Source organism: Triplophysa rosa, linkage group LG6 (assembly GCF_024868665.1).
Source record: "Triplophysa rosa linkage group LG6, Trosa_1v2, whole genome shotgun sequence".
NCBI classification, from domain to species: Eukaryota; Metazoa; Chordata; class Actinopteri; order Cypriniformes; family Nemacheilidae; genus Triplophysa; species Triplophysa rosa.
The window spans coordinates 617,700-634,272 of record NC_079895.1 but is presented as its reverse complement, the minus strand read 5'-3'; the positions used below and the strand labels follow the sequence as shown (position 1 = coordinate 634,272).

At 36.5% G+C, this 16,573-nt stretch overlaps 3 protein-coding genes across 4 annotated transcripts; 1 reads left to right on the top strand and 2 right to left on the bottom strand.

Moving 5' to 3' along the window:
* Positions 1–296: 296 nt before the first annotated feature.
* si:dkey-11f4.14 (uncharacterized protein DDB_G0290301) lies at positions 297–5,766 on the bottom strand. Of its 2 annotated transcripts, none has more exons than XM_057336875.1 (12): positions 5,640–5,766; positions 5,007–5,297; positions 3,744–3,986; positions 3,550–3,657; positions 3,451–3,468; positions 3,290–3,340; positions 2,569–2,745; positions 2,302–2,466; positions 1,842–2,027; positions 1,196–1,378; positions 785–839; positions 297–691 (listed from the first exon to the last, which is right to left on the bottom strand). In XM_057336875.1, exons 1-11 carry the CDS (start codon positions 5,695–5,697, stop codon positions 790–792), a joined length of 1,530 nt encoding a protein of 509 aa, XP_057192858.1. In that variant the 5' UTR covers positions 5,698–5,766; the 3' UTR covers positions 297–691; positions 785–789. The 2 variants fall into 2 exon arrangements, with proteins under 2 accessions (XP_057192858.1, XP_057192859.1); XM_057336876.1 differs by having other exon boundaries at positions 1,229–1,378.
* A 941-nt stretch (positions 5,767–6,707) lies between these two features.
* cd58 (CD58 molecule) lies at positions 6,708–12,366 on the bottom strand. Its single transcript, XM_057336868.1, has 7 exons — positions 12,119–12,366; positions 10,339–10,629; positions 9,964–10,206; positions 9,755–9,865; positions 9,620–9,655; positions 9,120–9,161; positions 6,708–9,032 (listed from the first exon to the last, which is right to left on the bottom strand). Exons 1-7 carry the CDS (start codon positions 12,171–12,173, stop codon positions 7,549–7,551), a joined length of 2,262 nt encoding a protein of 753 aa, XP_057192851.1. The 5' UTR covers positions 12,174–12,366; the 3' UTR covers positions 6,708–7,548.
* Positions 12,367–13,017: 651 nt separating this feature from the next.
* si:dkey-11f4.20 (uncharacterized) lies at positions 13,018–16,213 on the top strand. Its single transcript, XM_057336880.1, has 6 exons — positions 13,018–13,091; positions 14,352–14,654; positions 14,741–14,986; positions 15,080–15,142; positions 15,357–15,494; positions 15,620–16,213. The coding sequence occupies exons 1-6, from the start codon at positions 13,037–13,039 to the stop codon at positions 15,763–15,765; spliced, it is 951 nt and encodes a 316-aa protein (XP_057192863.1). The 5' UTR covers positions 13,018–13,036; the 3' UTR covers positions 15,766–16,213.
* Positions 16,214–16,573: the final 360 nt, after the last annotated feature.

Below are 16,573 nucleotides of genomic sequence, written 5' to 3'. Positions count from 1 at the left end.
ATGCATGTTCAACACTAAACGTGTCGATCTCACACTGGGCCTCATTTACTGTAGTACGGTGCGTTTTTAAGAGGTTGTGATGTTAAAGTGTTGTTGGCTTTGTGTAATGTGTCATCAATCACGTCTTCTTTCATACCCATCATGCAGTGAGCACTGTAAGTACGGTGGAAAAATACACGAGGGATTTTCACTAAATGACATTTTTATCGTCCTGTTAAAGTTCATGTCTATCTTTTCCTGGTTTTAATAAATAATTCCCAAAATGGACAGAAATAAGATGCAATGCCGCATTAGTTTCATCCTTCATTTATTGACTATAAGCAGATCTTTAATATACAAAGACAACATCTGACAATTATCTTAACATTTAAATAAAATAAATAAAAATGTTTTCTCGAATGGTGTGATGTCATTCAAGTACAAATCTTTTTTTATCGTTGTGTTGTTCTCAAGTTATATCGTGAAACCATTTTGACATGTGCACATCACGATGAAATGTTAGATCTGTTACTGACATCTTTGTCATCATATAGTGTACTGTAGCACCTTCTGTAAAATACACTCAAAAATGACATGCTGTTAGCACCAAAACATGTTTCTGAGCACCACGTGTGTGAGTTGACATGTCTTTGACATTACGTCATCTGACTTTGAGATGTTTCCTGGCTTCTCTCCATCACACTGATAGAATCTGTCAATAGAAGCACAAACACAGAATCAATGTTCTGAGTAAAGACTGCTCAGAATAATGACTCGTACACATCTGAAGGAATGTTTCTCTAACCTGTATCACTGATTCTCAAATATCTTCCTCATGTCTTTCACACACATTCGGTCTCCTGATGATGGAAATGAGCACAATTAGACATTCTGGCTTCATCTTTCATAGAAACAGTTCCAGTTGGTCGAATGAAGTGACAGATTTTCATGCTACTCAAAACTTTGAATCAATTGAACGTTTATGCTTGGAAACTGTATGTAATAAAGCCCTGTCGCCAAAACATCTCGGCTGGGTTTAAACATGCTCAAAGCATAAAAACAAAATGTTCTTAAATCATCATTATTCAAAAGGGCGTAGGAGACGCGTATGCGCGCATGGCACCGTGGATTGAAATAAACACAGACTTCTGTCTGCACAAAAATATTATAATGTACCTGAAATGAGTCATCATCCACAAAACAGATCATGTGTCACCTGAATCACAGCTGGGTGTAGACGCATCCTCACTTTTCTCAGTAATGTTCTCATCTGCACTTTCGTCTGTGTTTCCTTCCTCTTCCTCTATAAAGTCCTCTCTGTGTTCACTCACGATCTGCTTTCTGTCTTCATCATCATCATCTTCATCCTCATCTCTGATGCTCTGGTTGGAATCATTTGCTGAAAAAAGACAATAACCACTGCTTGAGTGTTTGTGTGTGTGGGGTTAAGAGCTTAAAGATGCCAAAAAATGACTTTTTTACGGATGTTTCAAAGTTCCATTATTGAGTAAGAGAAGGACATCATCGCAGGAACTGTTTGGCTTATGAAAAGTTTAATAAGAGGTTTTAAATAAATATTGTTGCTTTTCTGTTTGGTGAAATAATTGTATTTTTTATTTGCCATTTACATCGCGACTTTAAAATACAAACTTTAAATGTAAGTATTAAAAAGTCATCCCACATAACAACTGAATGTTTGCCTGGAATCATTGCTGGCATGTGGCTTTGTGGTTGCTAAGCTATTCTGAGTGGTTGCTAGGGTGTTCAGGTATTGTTTATTGTTTACGTGCTGTTTTTCTGTTTGCAGCAGATTTGCTTTCATTTAAATGAATATACTGTATAATAAAAGTATGTATACTCACCAGAATCATGAATCTGCTCAGATTGATCCTGGAAGTTTCTTTCATTCAGCTCTTTACGGTGTTCATCGGAACAGTTTTCTGATTGCTTGTCTTTATTTATCCCGTCTGTTTGTTCATTTGTATCCACAGATTCTCTTCTGTCAGAACTCATTTCCAGTTCGTCATCCTTCCCTTCTTCACTGGATTCTGTACAGCAATAGTGAGCTTCAGTACTGTTTAATCGACGTATAATCTCATTATGCATATTCATAATCATGGAACTCATGAGAGAAACACGCATGTATACATGATTGAGAAATAAAGGTCCGCTCATACCCAAACTGTGACATTAGACTTTTCACAGTTAATGTGTTTGTTCCAGGTTTTACATTGAACCCGCCGCACGGGGGTGTTTGTATGTTTGAATGTGGTGACACTGAAGAATCCATGCAAGTTCCAAAAGTACTCAACATTTTCTCACCTGATTCATGAGTCTGCTCAGACTCAGACTGAACGTCGTCTTCTTTCTTTTGCTCTGAGATGTTTCCATCAGTCTCCTGGATGATCACGACTGCTCCTTCATCGTTCAGTGTTCCTTCGTCTTCATTTATCTGCTGCTCTCTGTTTTCGTCTCCATCATGAACGTCTATGAGGAGGTGTAGAGATGTTTTTCCATCACTGAAGAACTCTTGATGTTTAAATGACAGTAAAACACCAAACAAACACTTAACGTGTTGTTTATTCTCACCTGATTCATGAGTCTGAACGTCGTCTTCTTTCTCTTGCTCTGAGATGTTTCCATCAGTCTCCTGGATGATCACGACTGCTCCTTCATCGTTGTGCTCACACAGATCTTCATCTTCATTGGTTTTCTGCTCTCTGTTTTCTTCTCCATCATGAACATCTCTGGATCTCTGGTTCACATCTGCTCCAAAAATTGGAAAGAAAATCAACAAATGAAAAAGATAAAAGATCCTAAAGAATGAAAAATGTTTTCCTTGAAACCAAAGACATCACTGAGGAGGTGTAGAGACGTCTTTACATTTGAATCTGGAGACATCAATGATTTATAAATGTGTTCTTCAGTTGCTGGAGGAATGTTCATATGATAAAGGCAAGTATATGACTATATTTTCTTTCATATTTTCTGTAGTCTTTTGATCAAGTACATACGTATGAGCAGAAAAATGCATTAGAGAATTGTATGGCAAACATGGAACATCTATTGTTTTCCACACTTCAATCATTCACAGATGTTTAAGAAATACATTAAGGACTGTACACAAGCTACTGGCCATCATCTGTCTTTCATCAGATATGGATTTTCAAACAGAGCCCAGATGATGACACACAAGTCCTCATGTGCAATGTATTATTCATAAGGGTTGAAGGTCTGTTGTGTTGAGCTGGGAGTCTGTTGTCACGAACGAACTTTTCGTCGGTTAATCAAAAATATAACCTCAACTTACCTTGATTCTGGTTTACTGTCGATTCCAAAAGCCTCACGCCTTCTTTTTCTTCTGCAGAACAGAGACAGACGAGGATGTATAATGTGTGAACACCATACAGAACAGTCAGAAATCAAAAGCTAGATTCAAACAAAGACAATACACAAGGACTCAGCTGTTACCTGGAGACATCTGTTTACCTGATTGAAAAAAAACCAATATATTTATTATTACACATAGAAGGATATAATAAGGTCATAAGAATCTTTTGCATGTCTTACTCTTGTTTCTCCAGCATCTGAGATACATGACCAGAGCTAATGCTCCGGCAATCAAGATCACGCCGATGGTTACCAGAGGAATGATGATCGGATGAAGGTTGAATCCATCTAATCGTAAGAACAGAACAATAATCCTTATAAGCAGGGCTGATTGTTTTGTGGGATTTGATTGGTGTATATGTGAGGCGTCAGACCTGTGATGCAGTCTTTCAGAATGATGCTGTTGCTTTTTTGGCTCACTGGATTTTTGACTGTACAGATATAAACAGAGTCAGACGGCTCATCTTTATCAATCTCAAGTGTTTGACCGGCGAGAAGCACATCTGGTCCAGTCCATGTGTACGTCACCATAATCTCATCTGGCATTGAACAGAATAACTGTCTGGATTGTGACGAGCTGTTCAGTTCACACGTCACCTGCGGCTCTGGCACACCATCTGAAGAGAAACACCATCAATGTTGCCTTTGTCTTCTACAAATGAAGAGTTTATTTCCAAAATCATGTTTTTTATTGTGCATTCCAATTCATATCCATCAAACTGACTTAAGACATAATAACTCAAGAAATACAGCTAACGAACACAATAAAAACATTTTTTAAACAAACTCTTCAAAAATGATTCTATGTACACAGTAGACTATACACTTTTACCACGGGGCTGTTGAATGCTTCAATCTGATTGGTTGACAAACGTTCTATGGGTATGCATTAAAGGCGGGGTGTCCGATATCTCTTAGCCGTTGTTGATGTTCAAATCACCAAAACAAACACACCCCTACCCCCATCTCTCGCTCAGCGCTCGGCGTCCTGTGCACCTTACTGCTGATTGGCTACAAGGTTGTTTTGGTACTCGGCCCGACTCAGTTGTCTAAAGCGTCATTCGGAAATCGGTTACCCCGCCTTTAACTTTCCGTAAGTGCACACCTATGAAGGTGTTCCAGGTCTGCCGACCGCATTACAGTTCCAAATCACTTCGCCAAGTTTAAACAACAGAGAGGTTATAGTGACGCCTACAGGCCATCACCGCACACAGCACCCGCTCTTCTCAAAATGATTGATTTTTCTTTTATGCCAAAAATCATGATTAGGATATTAAGTAAAGATCATGTTCCATGAAGATATTTTGTACGTTTCTTACCATAAATATATAAACTTTATTTTTGTGAGTAATGTGCTACTTCATTTGGACGACTTTAAAGGCGATTTTCTCAATGTTTCGATTTTGTGCACCCTCAGATTCTCAGATTGTATCTCGGCCAAATATTGTCCTATCCTAACAAGCCATACATCAATGGAAAGCTATTTATTCAGCTTTTGGATGATGTAAAAATCTCGATTTCGAAAAATTCACCCTTAAGTGTTTTGGGGTCTTCTTAACTAATCTTAACAGAACGATCACACTGGTTATCCAACACAAACAAAAACAAACCAACAACAGACATAACCGGTCACTTACCAATGACTTCAACATCTACTCCAAAATACTGTAACTTTCCATCGATCTGTATCATAGCTTTGTAAAATCCGCTGTCATCTCTGGTCATCCGATGAACTCTGAGACGTCCAGTTGGAATGTCAATCTCTGTTCTCTTCACAAATTGACCATAGTCCTGAAACTCATTCAGATCCTGTTCAGCCAGTTTGTTTCCATTGAATGTCCACAAAATATCCTCGGGTGTTCCTTTCATATCTGGATCTAAAATCAAACTTTTTCCATTCTCGAAATACAGGACACAACTGATGAGACCTGAGAAACTTTTAAAACATCAACAATAATCAATTCATTCTGGAATCATTTGGACACAAGTGTTAAATCAGTGTGTGAAATATTACAACATGACTGACAGTGCATGAATGAAGAATCAATAAGAAAGAAAAGTCAAATGTGTACTTTAAATATATGATAACGTGTGTGTTTTAATCATTTTATACAGTCTGTTGTCCATTTGCTGCTATACTGTCTCATCTCAGGCAAAAAGCACCTGTTAACCCGTTCTCGTCTGTCTGAAACGCCTTAAATTCAATATATAGGCCTCCTGTATGAAATATGTCTATGACAACATGACACATGGTAAATAACGCGACTTACCCAATTTTGATAGAGTTAAATAAAAGAAAACAAACGACACTTTCCAAAGCAAAACCATTTCATTTTCAAGTCACTCAGACTTTCACTTTCATTCCTAAACGCTCCACCCACAACAGGTTACTGTGTCACAGGTTACATAAAACACTGAACCACTTATCTGTGTCCTACCTTTGATGGGATATTATACCAATGAACAAGTTAAACAAAAAGGATATTGTCGAAAACAGCAGTTTAAATATTCATCTGATTCAATAATGGTGATATCTTGAGGTGACGGTTTCATGATGGGATTTAAGAACAATCACAAATGACTCGTGTGTAATTTGATGTTTATGTACCTTTTTTTTATGTTGATTGTTCTTTTTTCTTGTTGATGCATGTGGAATATTTTTTGTTATACAATAGGATGTGGCATTGTACACTGATCATTACGCATTATTATTAAAAATGATACTTCTGGACCCGTATTCACAAAACATCTTAAGGCTAAAAGTAGCTCCTAAACCTGTGAGACGTCAGGAGCAGTGAAGAGGACTCCTAACTCACTAAGATCAACTCAACAATCCTCAAATGGCTGTAACACCGGCAGTCTGCCTTGAAACGTAAACCTTTTAGAAAGATTTCATGACAATGAGCTCAACCATAAAGACTTCTAATATCTGCTAACGGTTTATGAGACAGGCAACATGCTTACAATTAGCTGAACATTTACTTGTTTATATGAACATATAGTTTATTTGCAATAAACAATTAACTTCTTCTTTTAAATAACTAAATAAATTAAAAATCATGTTGTTTATTGTGTTATTATTCATGTGTTTGTTGTGTTTGTTATTATATGTGTTAGCTGTATTTTTTAAAGTTAATGTTACTTATAAAAACAAATAAACAAATAACAAATAAAAAACAAACGGTCTGATTGATTTTAATTGGACTGCACAATAAACACTTGAATTTTGAAAAAAATTAAGTTATCTGTTTTTGTAAATGAACTCTTCACTTTAGTAATTGAATTAAATGAATTAGTAATTTTGTGTATATTTTATACTCTTAATTTGAATACGGCAATAATTATATATTAAAATATTTTATTTGAATATGACAACATTTTTATTTTAAGATCTTAATTTAAACATGTCAGCATGGGACCTTATTCTATAATATTTCTGTGATTAAATGACTGACAGAGACCCATCCTCTATCAGCCAATCACTGTGGTCATAGTCAGTGAGCTTGCTGACATCATCCATAGCAACGAGGTCAACCCCGCCCTTTCTCTTAGCTTAACATTTCTTTCTGTTCCTCAGTCAAAGTTGCTCTCAGCAGCGTTGTGAAGAGGTTTGAAGTGGAAACTCTGAACTAAAAACTTTCACTGCTGTTAGGAGAGCTCTTGGTGTTGAGATCAAATGTTTTGTGAATACGGGCCCTGGTGTATTTCCCAACCTTTGTATATAACACAACAGATGTGTTTGCATTGTCATCATTAAATCTCTACTGTAAATGTTTGCATGATTTAATCAATGACCTGTTTCTTATGTCAGGTTTTAGTTTTATTTGATCATTAAAATGGCAATACAAAAAGGTTTTGTGACTACTGTACAGGGCTTAACAATGAACCGTACTTACACAGCATATATTCATCTTAGTTAATGTTATAGTTTCAACATTGATCTGTATCTGTTAACCAGACGGATCAATGAAGACCTGTATTTGTATTTTGTACCATTGTCAATAAATGCTGTAGAAGTGTTGTTTATTGTCAGTTGTGTTCATCTCATTGAGACGTGTTGTGATTGTGTTCATCTGTGGTGTGTTTCTTTTCGGTCTTCAGTATCTTGTTGCTTCATCTCCACACTATCATTCTCCTCCACATCTTCTGAGAGACAACAGTCTTTCTCTGTCTGTTTTCTCATTCTTTAACAGAAATTGTCTGTGTTCTCATCACTTTCTCTTCCGAATGTTTGTTTCTTTGGTCTTCTTCTGTTCTCTCTTCTGTTTTCTGCTCTTCTGTTCTCTCCTCTGTTCTTTGATCTTCTTCATTACTCTCCTCTGTTCTTTGGTCTTCATTACTCTCCTCTGTTCTTTGGTCTTCATTACTCTCCTCTGTTCTTTGATCTTCCTCTGTTTTCAGCTCTTCATTACTCTCCTCTGTTTTCTGATCTTCCTCTGTTTTCAGCTCTTCATTACTCTCCTCTGTTCTTTGATCTTCCTCTGTTTTCAGCTCTTCATTACTCTCCTCTGTTCTTTGGTCTTCATTACTCTCCTCTGTTCTTTGATCTTCCTCTGTTTTCAGCTCTTCATTACTCTCCTCTGTTCTTTGGTCTTCATTACTCTCCTCTGTTCTTTGATCTTCCTCTGTTTTCAGCTCTTCATTACTCTCCTCTGTTCTTTGGTCTTCATTACTCTCCTCTGTTCTTTGATCTTCCTCTGTTTTCAGCTCTTCATTACTCTCCTCTGTTCTTTGGTCTTCATTACTCTCCTCTGTTCTTTGATCTTCCTCTGTTTTCAGCTCTTCATTACTCTCCTCTGTTCTTTGGTCTTCATTACTCTCCTCTGTTCTTTGATCTTCCTCTGTTTTCAGCTCTTCATTACTCTCCTCTGTTCTTTGGTCTTCATTACTCTCCTCTGTTCTTTGATCTTCCTCTGTTTTCAGCTCTTCATTACTCTCCTCTGTTCTTTGGTCTTCATTACTCTCCTCTGTTCTTTGATCTTCCTCTGTTTTCAGCTCTTCATTACTCTCCTCTGTTCTCTGGTCTTCATTACTCTCCTCTGTTCTTTGATCTTCCTCTGTTTTCAGCTCTTCATTACTCTCCTCTGTTCTTTGGTCTTCTTCTTTACTCTCCTCTGTTTTCTGCTCTTCTTTTCTCTCTTCTGTTTTCAGCTCTTCATTACTCTCCTCTGTTCTCTGGTCTTCTTCTGTTCTGTGCTCTTCTTTTCTCTCTTCTGTTTTAAGCTCTTCTGCTGTTTGTTCATCTTCATTATGAGTCACATCTTCAGTTTTCTGCTTCTGATTTTCTGGTGACTCTTCGTCTTTTTCATTTTTCTCCTCTTTCTCAGACAAATCCCTGAACTCATCTTGTGAAGATTTCTCTGTTTCCTCAGGTGAGATGTTAATCATTTCTTCTGCTTCAGGTGAATGTGGGTTGTTGTCATCTTTGTCTAGTTCTCTAATTTTATTTTGACACTCTGCACTGTGATAAATGATCTCTCTCTCACTCAGTATGTGAGTGGGTCTGTTTGCATGTTTCTCCTGTAAACTGTTTTTCTCTTTCACGTGTGTATCTTTATTCATATCAGTTGTATCCTCGTAAATCTGATCCCAGTTTCTGACAGCGATGGATTCTTTTGGAGATGTTAGTCTGGTGTGACACGGGAGCGTGGCATCTGATGAACCTGAAACAAAGACCACTCGAAGACCTTTACGACCCATTTAACAACAACAACTAATAACAAAAGGAATGATGATAATCAATCTGTTACCTGCCATAGCCTCTGTTGGGTAAGCTGGCAGAAGGTGTTCACCTATGTTTGAAAAGAAAACATTATTTTCATAAATTAAGTTTCATTTTTTCAAGCAGTTTCTTCAGGTGTCACACTGAGATGGTTTTAAATACAGTGCACATCTATTCTGAAGTCCTCCATTTCAAATACATGATTTATTATTTTTCAGTATTTATTATTATTATTACACATTTTTTGTAATGTAATGAAAGTAACGAAATGAAATTAATATTTTATATTTCTCAACATTAAGTGATGTGACACTAAACTTTTGACGGATAGTGTTTGTGTCAGTCAGACGTCTCTTTATGTCTGATGTGTGAATCAATAAAAGTTGTTGTGCAGACCAGACTTAATATTGCTGGTCTTGTAATCTAATATCTAGATGTTATCAAATGGCAATACATGATGATTCAAAAAGAATAAAACATTCCTCTCAATGCAAATATGAGCTTTGAGGATATTTAAACACATCTTACCGTATTCAGGGTCCATTTTGTTGACAGATCTCTTTGCTTCTCATCCATGTACATGAAAAAATATCATTAATATAACTTTTCTGAAAAATGGGTGTCAAAGTAATGCAGAAACATGTACATTTTCATGGCACTTACGCGTTTCTTTTTTATGTCTGATGATGAACAATGCGAGCAAAATGAGCAGAAAAACTATGACAAAAATGGTTATTGTCAGGACCGGAGCGAGAACCACTGCCCTTGATCTGCCTGCAGACAAAAACATCATGACGGTCAAACCCCAAAGGGAGAAAATGCAGTCGATTTTCATATCTGAAGATATTCTGTTGTTATATTAAAGATGAAACCTGAGTGACAGTCTGTGAGGGTGAAGTCTGTACTCTTGCTCTTCGCTTGATTCTTTACAGTACAGGTGTACACGGAGTCCACATCCACTTCATCTTGATCAACAAGAAGTTTTGGACCCTGATGGCCAGCGAGATTCGGCCCGTTCCATTCATAGCTCGTCTGAGTCTGAGATTCCACTGAACACAGCAGTGTTTTTAAAGTCTTGTCCTCTTCACACGTCACTTTGGGCTCTGACAGAAGATCTAAGATTCAAAGTCAGATATATACTGTACATTATGAACTGATATTGAATTTGTCTCTTGCTTGTATGATTTTTAAGACTAACATAACAGCAAACTCATGTATTTTGAATGTGTAAGCAGTAGAAAACTCACCCAAAACCGTCACATTTTGTCCAAAGGATTGAATCTTTCCATTGATCAGAATTTCAGACTGAAACTGGCCACTGTCATGGATGTTTAAATTTCTTATTGTAAGCTGTCCTGTTTCAAAATCAAGAATTACACGACCTTTAAATGATCCGTACTCCATCATTTCACTCTCATCATACTCCACAATCATGTTGCCGTTGTGTTTCCACAGAATTTCCTGAGGTTTCCCCCGAATATTGGGCTTCAGTGTGATTTCTTGTCCACTCTCGCCATAGTCACTGCAAACAACCAAATCTACAGAGACAAAAGAAAAATACCAACAATTTTAACAAATGTAAAAATCTGTGGATTGAATATCACAGGTTTTTTTTAATGTTTTACTATTTTCATAAACTGCTATATTTTTTAATTCTCTTTTTATTATATTTGTATATTCTATTATTATTCTTTAATTTTTGTATTCTATTGTTTTTTTAGTATTATTATAATCTTTTTGTTATTCTGTGTGAGTATGTCTTAAGTTTCCATGGATGACATTATGTCCTGTAGGTAAGAACCTTGAACTTTAAGAACATGTCTGGTCATATTTTGACCACCAGAAAAAGAAACTAAACAGTATACAGAGTTCCACATTTAAACGGTTAAACTATTTAAACTGAAACATACTTAAATATAAAATGTTTATGTGTGTATATATATATGTATTTGCATAAATTATGGCAGAAAAGCTAATATTATTGTGCATAATTCTGATCATTTTGTTGATGTTGTATTTGCACTTTGCACTTTTGGGCTCTGTTGTACACCCCACTTATAAGAAGTATTCATAGGAATGATATTACCATAGATGTGTTAATAATCAGACCAATGATTGAGTGTACAAGTGAATATATTGTAATGATTGAGTGTTGTTTGAACATAAATATATTTTTAATCATTTTAACCAAGTATAGAACAGATTTCAGCAATATAAAATTCAGTGATGTCTTTGAGGTCTGTTTGAGGCCTGACCTAGATAAAGTTCAGAAGGTTGAACATGTAGTTCACTTTGTGGCCTGAAAACTGGTACCAACAGGAAAACTTATTTTTAAAAAACCAAGTAAAGGTCGACATTCCACCATTAGATACAAACCTTGTTGCCTAGAAAATAATAGTGGCAGACGAGAATGATTGGATAATAAAAAATAAAAGATAAAGGGAATTTCCCTGATTGGTTTAGGAAAGAACCTCCTTTCCTAAGTTTCACTATAACTGTAGGCTGGAAAACACTAAGTTTTCAGATGACTTGGGACATCTCACTTTGTTTGGCCTGATCAAATAAAGTTAACTCCTTGACACCTGAACCTTCTTTGTCTGAGAGATTTTTTGAACTTCAAGATCGACTTTTACCACATCAATATCTACACACTTATATACACATACAGACAGACAGATCTTTCTTCTTATTAACAACAGGATTCATTTAATGCTTCATTCGGCTGTTGAGACCGCCGCCACCTGGTGGTCAGGTAAAGCACGGCATGCAACACAAACAGCTAAAGTTCAACTGTTAGTGTGAATTCCGGTTACAGTCATTCTGTATAGATATATATAATCTTCGAATCGTATTCCAATATAAGGTAATACACTTAGATTAACATTTTCACGAATAACAGGTGCCATTTCGAGCAGATCAAAGTAACACCAGAAGTAACACACACAGTGCACCTGACCCTTGGACCTTTTCATATGATTCATTATTATTTACATCCGCTCCACACAATTAAAAACCTTCGTGACCTACCTTGAACAAAACCGAGACATGTAATGAAAAATAAGACTGTCATCTTCTCCCTCATGTTTGTTTCACTTTTCTCTTTTGAATGGGGGTGTTGCGCTATTCCATGGAGATTTCAAAGGTCTTGTTTGGTCCAGGAAAAAGCCGAAATGAATGACCAGAAGTAAATATAAAAAAGTGATTTGATTGTTTTGAAGTTTGTTTCGGGTGATTTTAAGAGCAACACCTTGCGATAGTTTCGCGTTACCTGAGATGGCTGTGGGCGGAGCTATAAGAGCTCAACGCAAATACTACTTCCTGCTAAACTTGACTTGGCCTGAAGTCAAAAAGTTTGATATCTCACAAAACATCATATAGGCTTAAATTTACGTATTTCTAATGTTATCCTGTTTTTATTGTTTCGTTTCACAATTGTTAACATTTTAGCGAAAGTCTAGACAATACTTTAAATCAAATCAAAGCAGGTTTATTGTCATCTACATACATACAGTAATTCTATATAACTTATTGTGCCCGCTACTGGGGCATGTTGTCACAAAAAGCTCTCGGTGACCTCTTGCCTGCAATAATGGTGTAATTATTTCAAATACTTAGACAAAATCTGTTTCGCCTCTCGGTCGTATTTCCAGCAGATGGCAGCATTTCACAGGGAGTGTCAATGACGAGTACAACAGTGTGAATTTTAATTCAAAATACGCATACATTTCAGTTATTGTTATTATATCATCATAATTATTTCTTCTGATTCCACGTACATTTTTCTCCTATATACTTTTTATACACATGTAAAAAAAATAGTTTTCTGTGAATTATTGGCAGTGTTTTATCTCTCTCTCCCGTGTTTTGTGCTCATTTATATGCAGAGACAGGAAATGATGCCACTTCATGAGTTTTTCATCTGAAAACATTACAGCCTCACTCAACATGACCATGATGCAAAACGTGACAATACTCCTTTTCATTGCTGTGTTCCTTTCTGGTAAGTTATTGACATATTTTGTATTTTTTTCTGGATTGTTAACTTGTATTTCAATAAACTGACAGTGTTAGAGAGATTACATGGGAACTAAAATCAGTTTTAAATCAGTCAATCAAAATTAATAGTCAGTAATTTTTGGAAATGTGATCTTACACTTTTTTATTAGAATTAAATGATTGTTCGAAGGTTTTTTGATTGTTTTTATTTTGATTTGACACTTTTATAATAATTTAATGTAAATTAATTTTTAACTAAGTACAAGGTTTTCATTAACTCCAATCAAACACGGGTTTGGGAAACCCTACGGTAAGTCTTCCATCCATCACAGATATTTGCATTTCTAAAGAGAGAGTTACTAGAATTCTATAATGTAAAAGTGCTTACTGTTATATTATACATATATTCTGAATTCAGATTAGAACACTCCCCTAAATCCCCCGTATGCAGTCATCTTTTCTATTCTCTCGTGTGACTATTCTGTGTTAGTCCTCCCCCTCAGATAAAACAACTCACATAGTTTCAAATAAAAATCTTATTTTAAAAATTAAGAGATTAAAAAGCACAAAATAATAGAAATAATGTCATGTAATGATTAAAGACTACAACCCATCACGCTCTCTAAGATCTCAGAACTCCAGACTTTTGATAACAATAACTAAATCCACCAAAGGGAGCGGAGCTTTCTCATACGGAGCACCTAAACTCTGGAATAGCCTTCCCGATACTATTCCAGGGTCAGACACACTCTCCCAATTTAAATCTAGATTAAAGACGCATCTTTTCAGCCAAGCATTCACTTAATGCAAAATATGCTAAATAAACCACCGGGAGACTGCATTTATTATAGATATGATTTACTAGAATAATCTTTCTTGTTCCATAAACACCATGAGCTGTGCTGTGTTTGACCTTTTTTGTGTTTTTCAGTTTTTCTTATTTTCTCCTGTAAAGTTGCTTTGGAACAATGCACATTGTGAAAAGCGCTATATCAATCAAATTGAATTGAATTGAAAGTACTAGTACTCTGATTATGACTATTTTAAAAATTCATATCTTTAATAACAAATCTGATTATGTCACCAGCCAGCACACTGTGAAATAGATTCATGTGTCTTAAATCTAGCTGGATCAGCAATCATTTTATCATTATATTAAAGATTTTAAAGGGGAAAAATGTGATTGCAACCCTATAATATTTTCTTTGTTGTGTGTGCTCGACCCAAAACACAGCATCTCTCACTATTATATCAATGATTTTAGGTGCTCTTGGAAGCAAAGCTGCGTGTACGTATAGAGCCGTGGGTGACACGTTTGTGATTCCTCTGAATGATGCTGAAGAAGAGATACCCCCTGACAGCAGCTTGACCTGGACTCATAATGAGACTGTAAGAGTTTATTTAAAGAGGGGTTCAAACGTCAGAATAAAAACACACGACATAAACACCAGAGGATCTCTGATACTGGAGAACGTACAGATCATTCACTCTGGAAAATACACGGCTCGAGTCTACAATAAAGATGGAACATTACGTACGGCATCATCACTAGAGCTGTGTGTGCGAGGTGCGTGTGTGTGCTCTCATTTCTCTTCTCTAATGTTAACACCGGACCAGCCGTGTCACTGTGTATCTGATGTTTGTGCATTTCAGATCCAGTGCTTGAGCCTACAGTCACAGTAAAGTGTGAAGAAAACGGAACCATTCTCACTTGTCGAACTTCAAACAACACCGAGACGACTGTTCTCTGGATTAAGAACGGAAAGGAAACGTTAAATGTGTCGAATACAGTTTTACACGTCCACTCGTCTGAGCTCAAACATCGATTCTCATGTAGAGTGAGAAATGAGATCAGTGAAAAGACATCAAAAGATGTTCCGCCCGTGTGCTTTCACACAGGTACTGTATGAGTCATGTTGAAGTGCACTGAGCAGTGTTGGTTTGCATTTACACAAATATGTTTACATTAAACCTATTGCTGATGTATTTAAGGTCCAACCAGTGAGAAAAGTGATGAGAAAAACAACAACAACACCACACAAAATACCAATGATGGTAATTATCATACTTTCACACATGGAATGTTTCTTTATAATAATATATCATGTTACATGGTGGAAATATTATATACAATTATTGCATGGCACTTTGAAACTGTTGATTCTGATTGGTTGTATTTGTTGACTGATGATGTAAACTCACTGTTTTTATGGTTTAGTCTTCGAATTTGAGAGGATTTAAGTAAAAAAAAATGTTTCATTATTTTTAGATTCATCTGAGGAGAAATATGTGTTTGGATTGGATTTGTGGTGGATGTTGGTGCTTGTGACAGGAGTAGGAATTGTGATGCTCATCATCGTCTGCTTAGTCTGTGTTTGCTGTCAAAAGAAGCGCAGAAAAGCAAGAGGTACATTTACAGTAAACTCTTTTAAGAAACATTTCATGCTGCTTTTTAATTCACAGAATCATTCAATTCATGTAGCTGTGTTTATTCATGTGAAACTCATTGACATGTATGTGCTGTGTGTTTAGAAGAAGAAGAGTACCGGCTCACTGCTCTAGTGTCGTCGGATCAATCGGATCAGAAAACGGAAAGATCTGAAAGATTAGCTAAAAGCCAGCGTCCTCTCCCACCCGTCCCCGTCCCTCGCTGTCCTCCATCTCCCCCGTACATGTAAACTCACCCGGCCCTCACGCTTTACATCAGACGGTTGTAAATATATACAGACATCTGTACACTACACAGACAAAAGTTACACCCAATATTATCCTGGATTAGAAGTTCCTGTGTATGTTGGACACTTGATGACTTCTTTTCCTTAGTCCAAGCCAAACAAAACAACAAAAACAGCTTGAATTTACTTCAAAACTGTACTTGGGTGACCTTTCGATCAAATGATCTAAAAACATGTGTTCATGTCCAAACATTTGACTGGTAGTGAATTAAGATGTTGTTCTATTTGAGATATATTTATTTCAGTTTAAATAAACAACATGTCAAACGGTGTTGAATAAATGATTTGTTTTTTACTGAAACTAGGTCATTTCCGTGTGTGTACTGGAGGAATGTGATTGTGTAGACCACCGTTGTTCATCGTGTGCTTGTAGAACAGATGCAGTGAAGCACTTTTCCTGTTTAAACTGATGTCTCTGAAGTGTGGTTACACCATCTCATGTCTCACACAAAGCACTGCTTGCGTCTCTAACGCTGTGTAAATGTTACGCAGGTAAACCAATCAACCGCACTGACACAATACATGACAGCTTATTTATGCCCTCTCACCGCTCTTCAATCGATAGCTTCGTGCTTAAACAACAAGACATTACAAATGACAGTCATTGTATTCACCCTCCGGTCATTTTAAACCCCTATGACTTTCATTCTTCAGCAGAACACAAAAGAAGATATTTGGAAGAATGTTGGTTCTCAGCGTTCTTCAAAATATCTTCTTTTGTGTTCTGCTGAAGAAAGAACGTCATTTTTGG

Excerpts from the sequence above, each read along its gene's own strand:
- si:dkey-11f4.14 (XM_057336875.1), bottom strand. The coding sequence starts at position 5,697 with ATGGTTTTGCTTTGGAAAGTGTCGTTTGTTTTCTTTTATTTAACTCTA. Across the intron at positions 5,298-5,639 it reads TTTAACTCTATCAAAATTGG|GTCTCATCAGTTGTGTCCTG; the intron begins GTAAGTCGCGTT and ends AAAGTTTCTCAG. Across the intron at positions 1,379-1,841 it reads TGAGCAGATTCATGATTCTG|CAAATGATTCCAACCAGAGC; the intron begins GTGAGTATACAT and ends GTCTTTTTTCAG.
- cd58 (XM_057336868.1), bottom strand. The coding sequence starts at position 12,173 with ATGAGGGAGAAGATGACAGTCTTATTTTTCATTACATGTCTCGGTTTT. Across the intron at positions 9,866-9,963 it reads CCTCACAGACTGTCACTCAG|GCAGATCAAGGGCAGTGGTT; the intron begins GTTTCATCTTTA and ends TTTTGTCTGCAG. Across the intron at positions 9,033-9,119 it reads CCCAACAGAGGCTATGGCAG|GTTCATCAGATGCCACGCTC; the intron begins GTAACAGATTGA and ends TCTTTGTTTCAG.
- si:dkey-11f4.20 (XM_057336880.1), top strand. The coding sequence starts at position 13,037 with ATGACCATGATGCAAAACGTGACAATACTCCTTTTCATTGCTGTGTTC. Across the intron at positions 14,655-14,740 it reads ACTAGAGCTGTGTGTGCGAG|ATCCAGTGCTTGAGCCTACA; the intron begins GTGCGTGTGTGT and ends TGTGCATTTCAG. Across the intron at positions 15,495-15,619 it reads GAAGCGCAGAAAAGCAAGAG|AAGAAGAAGAGTACCGGCTC; the intron begins GTACATTTACAG and ends CTGTGTGTTTAG.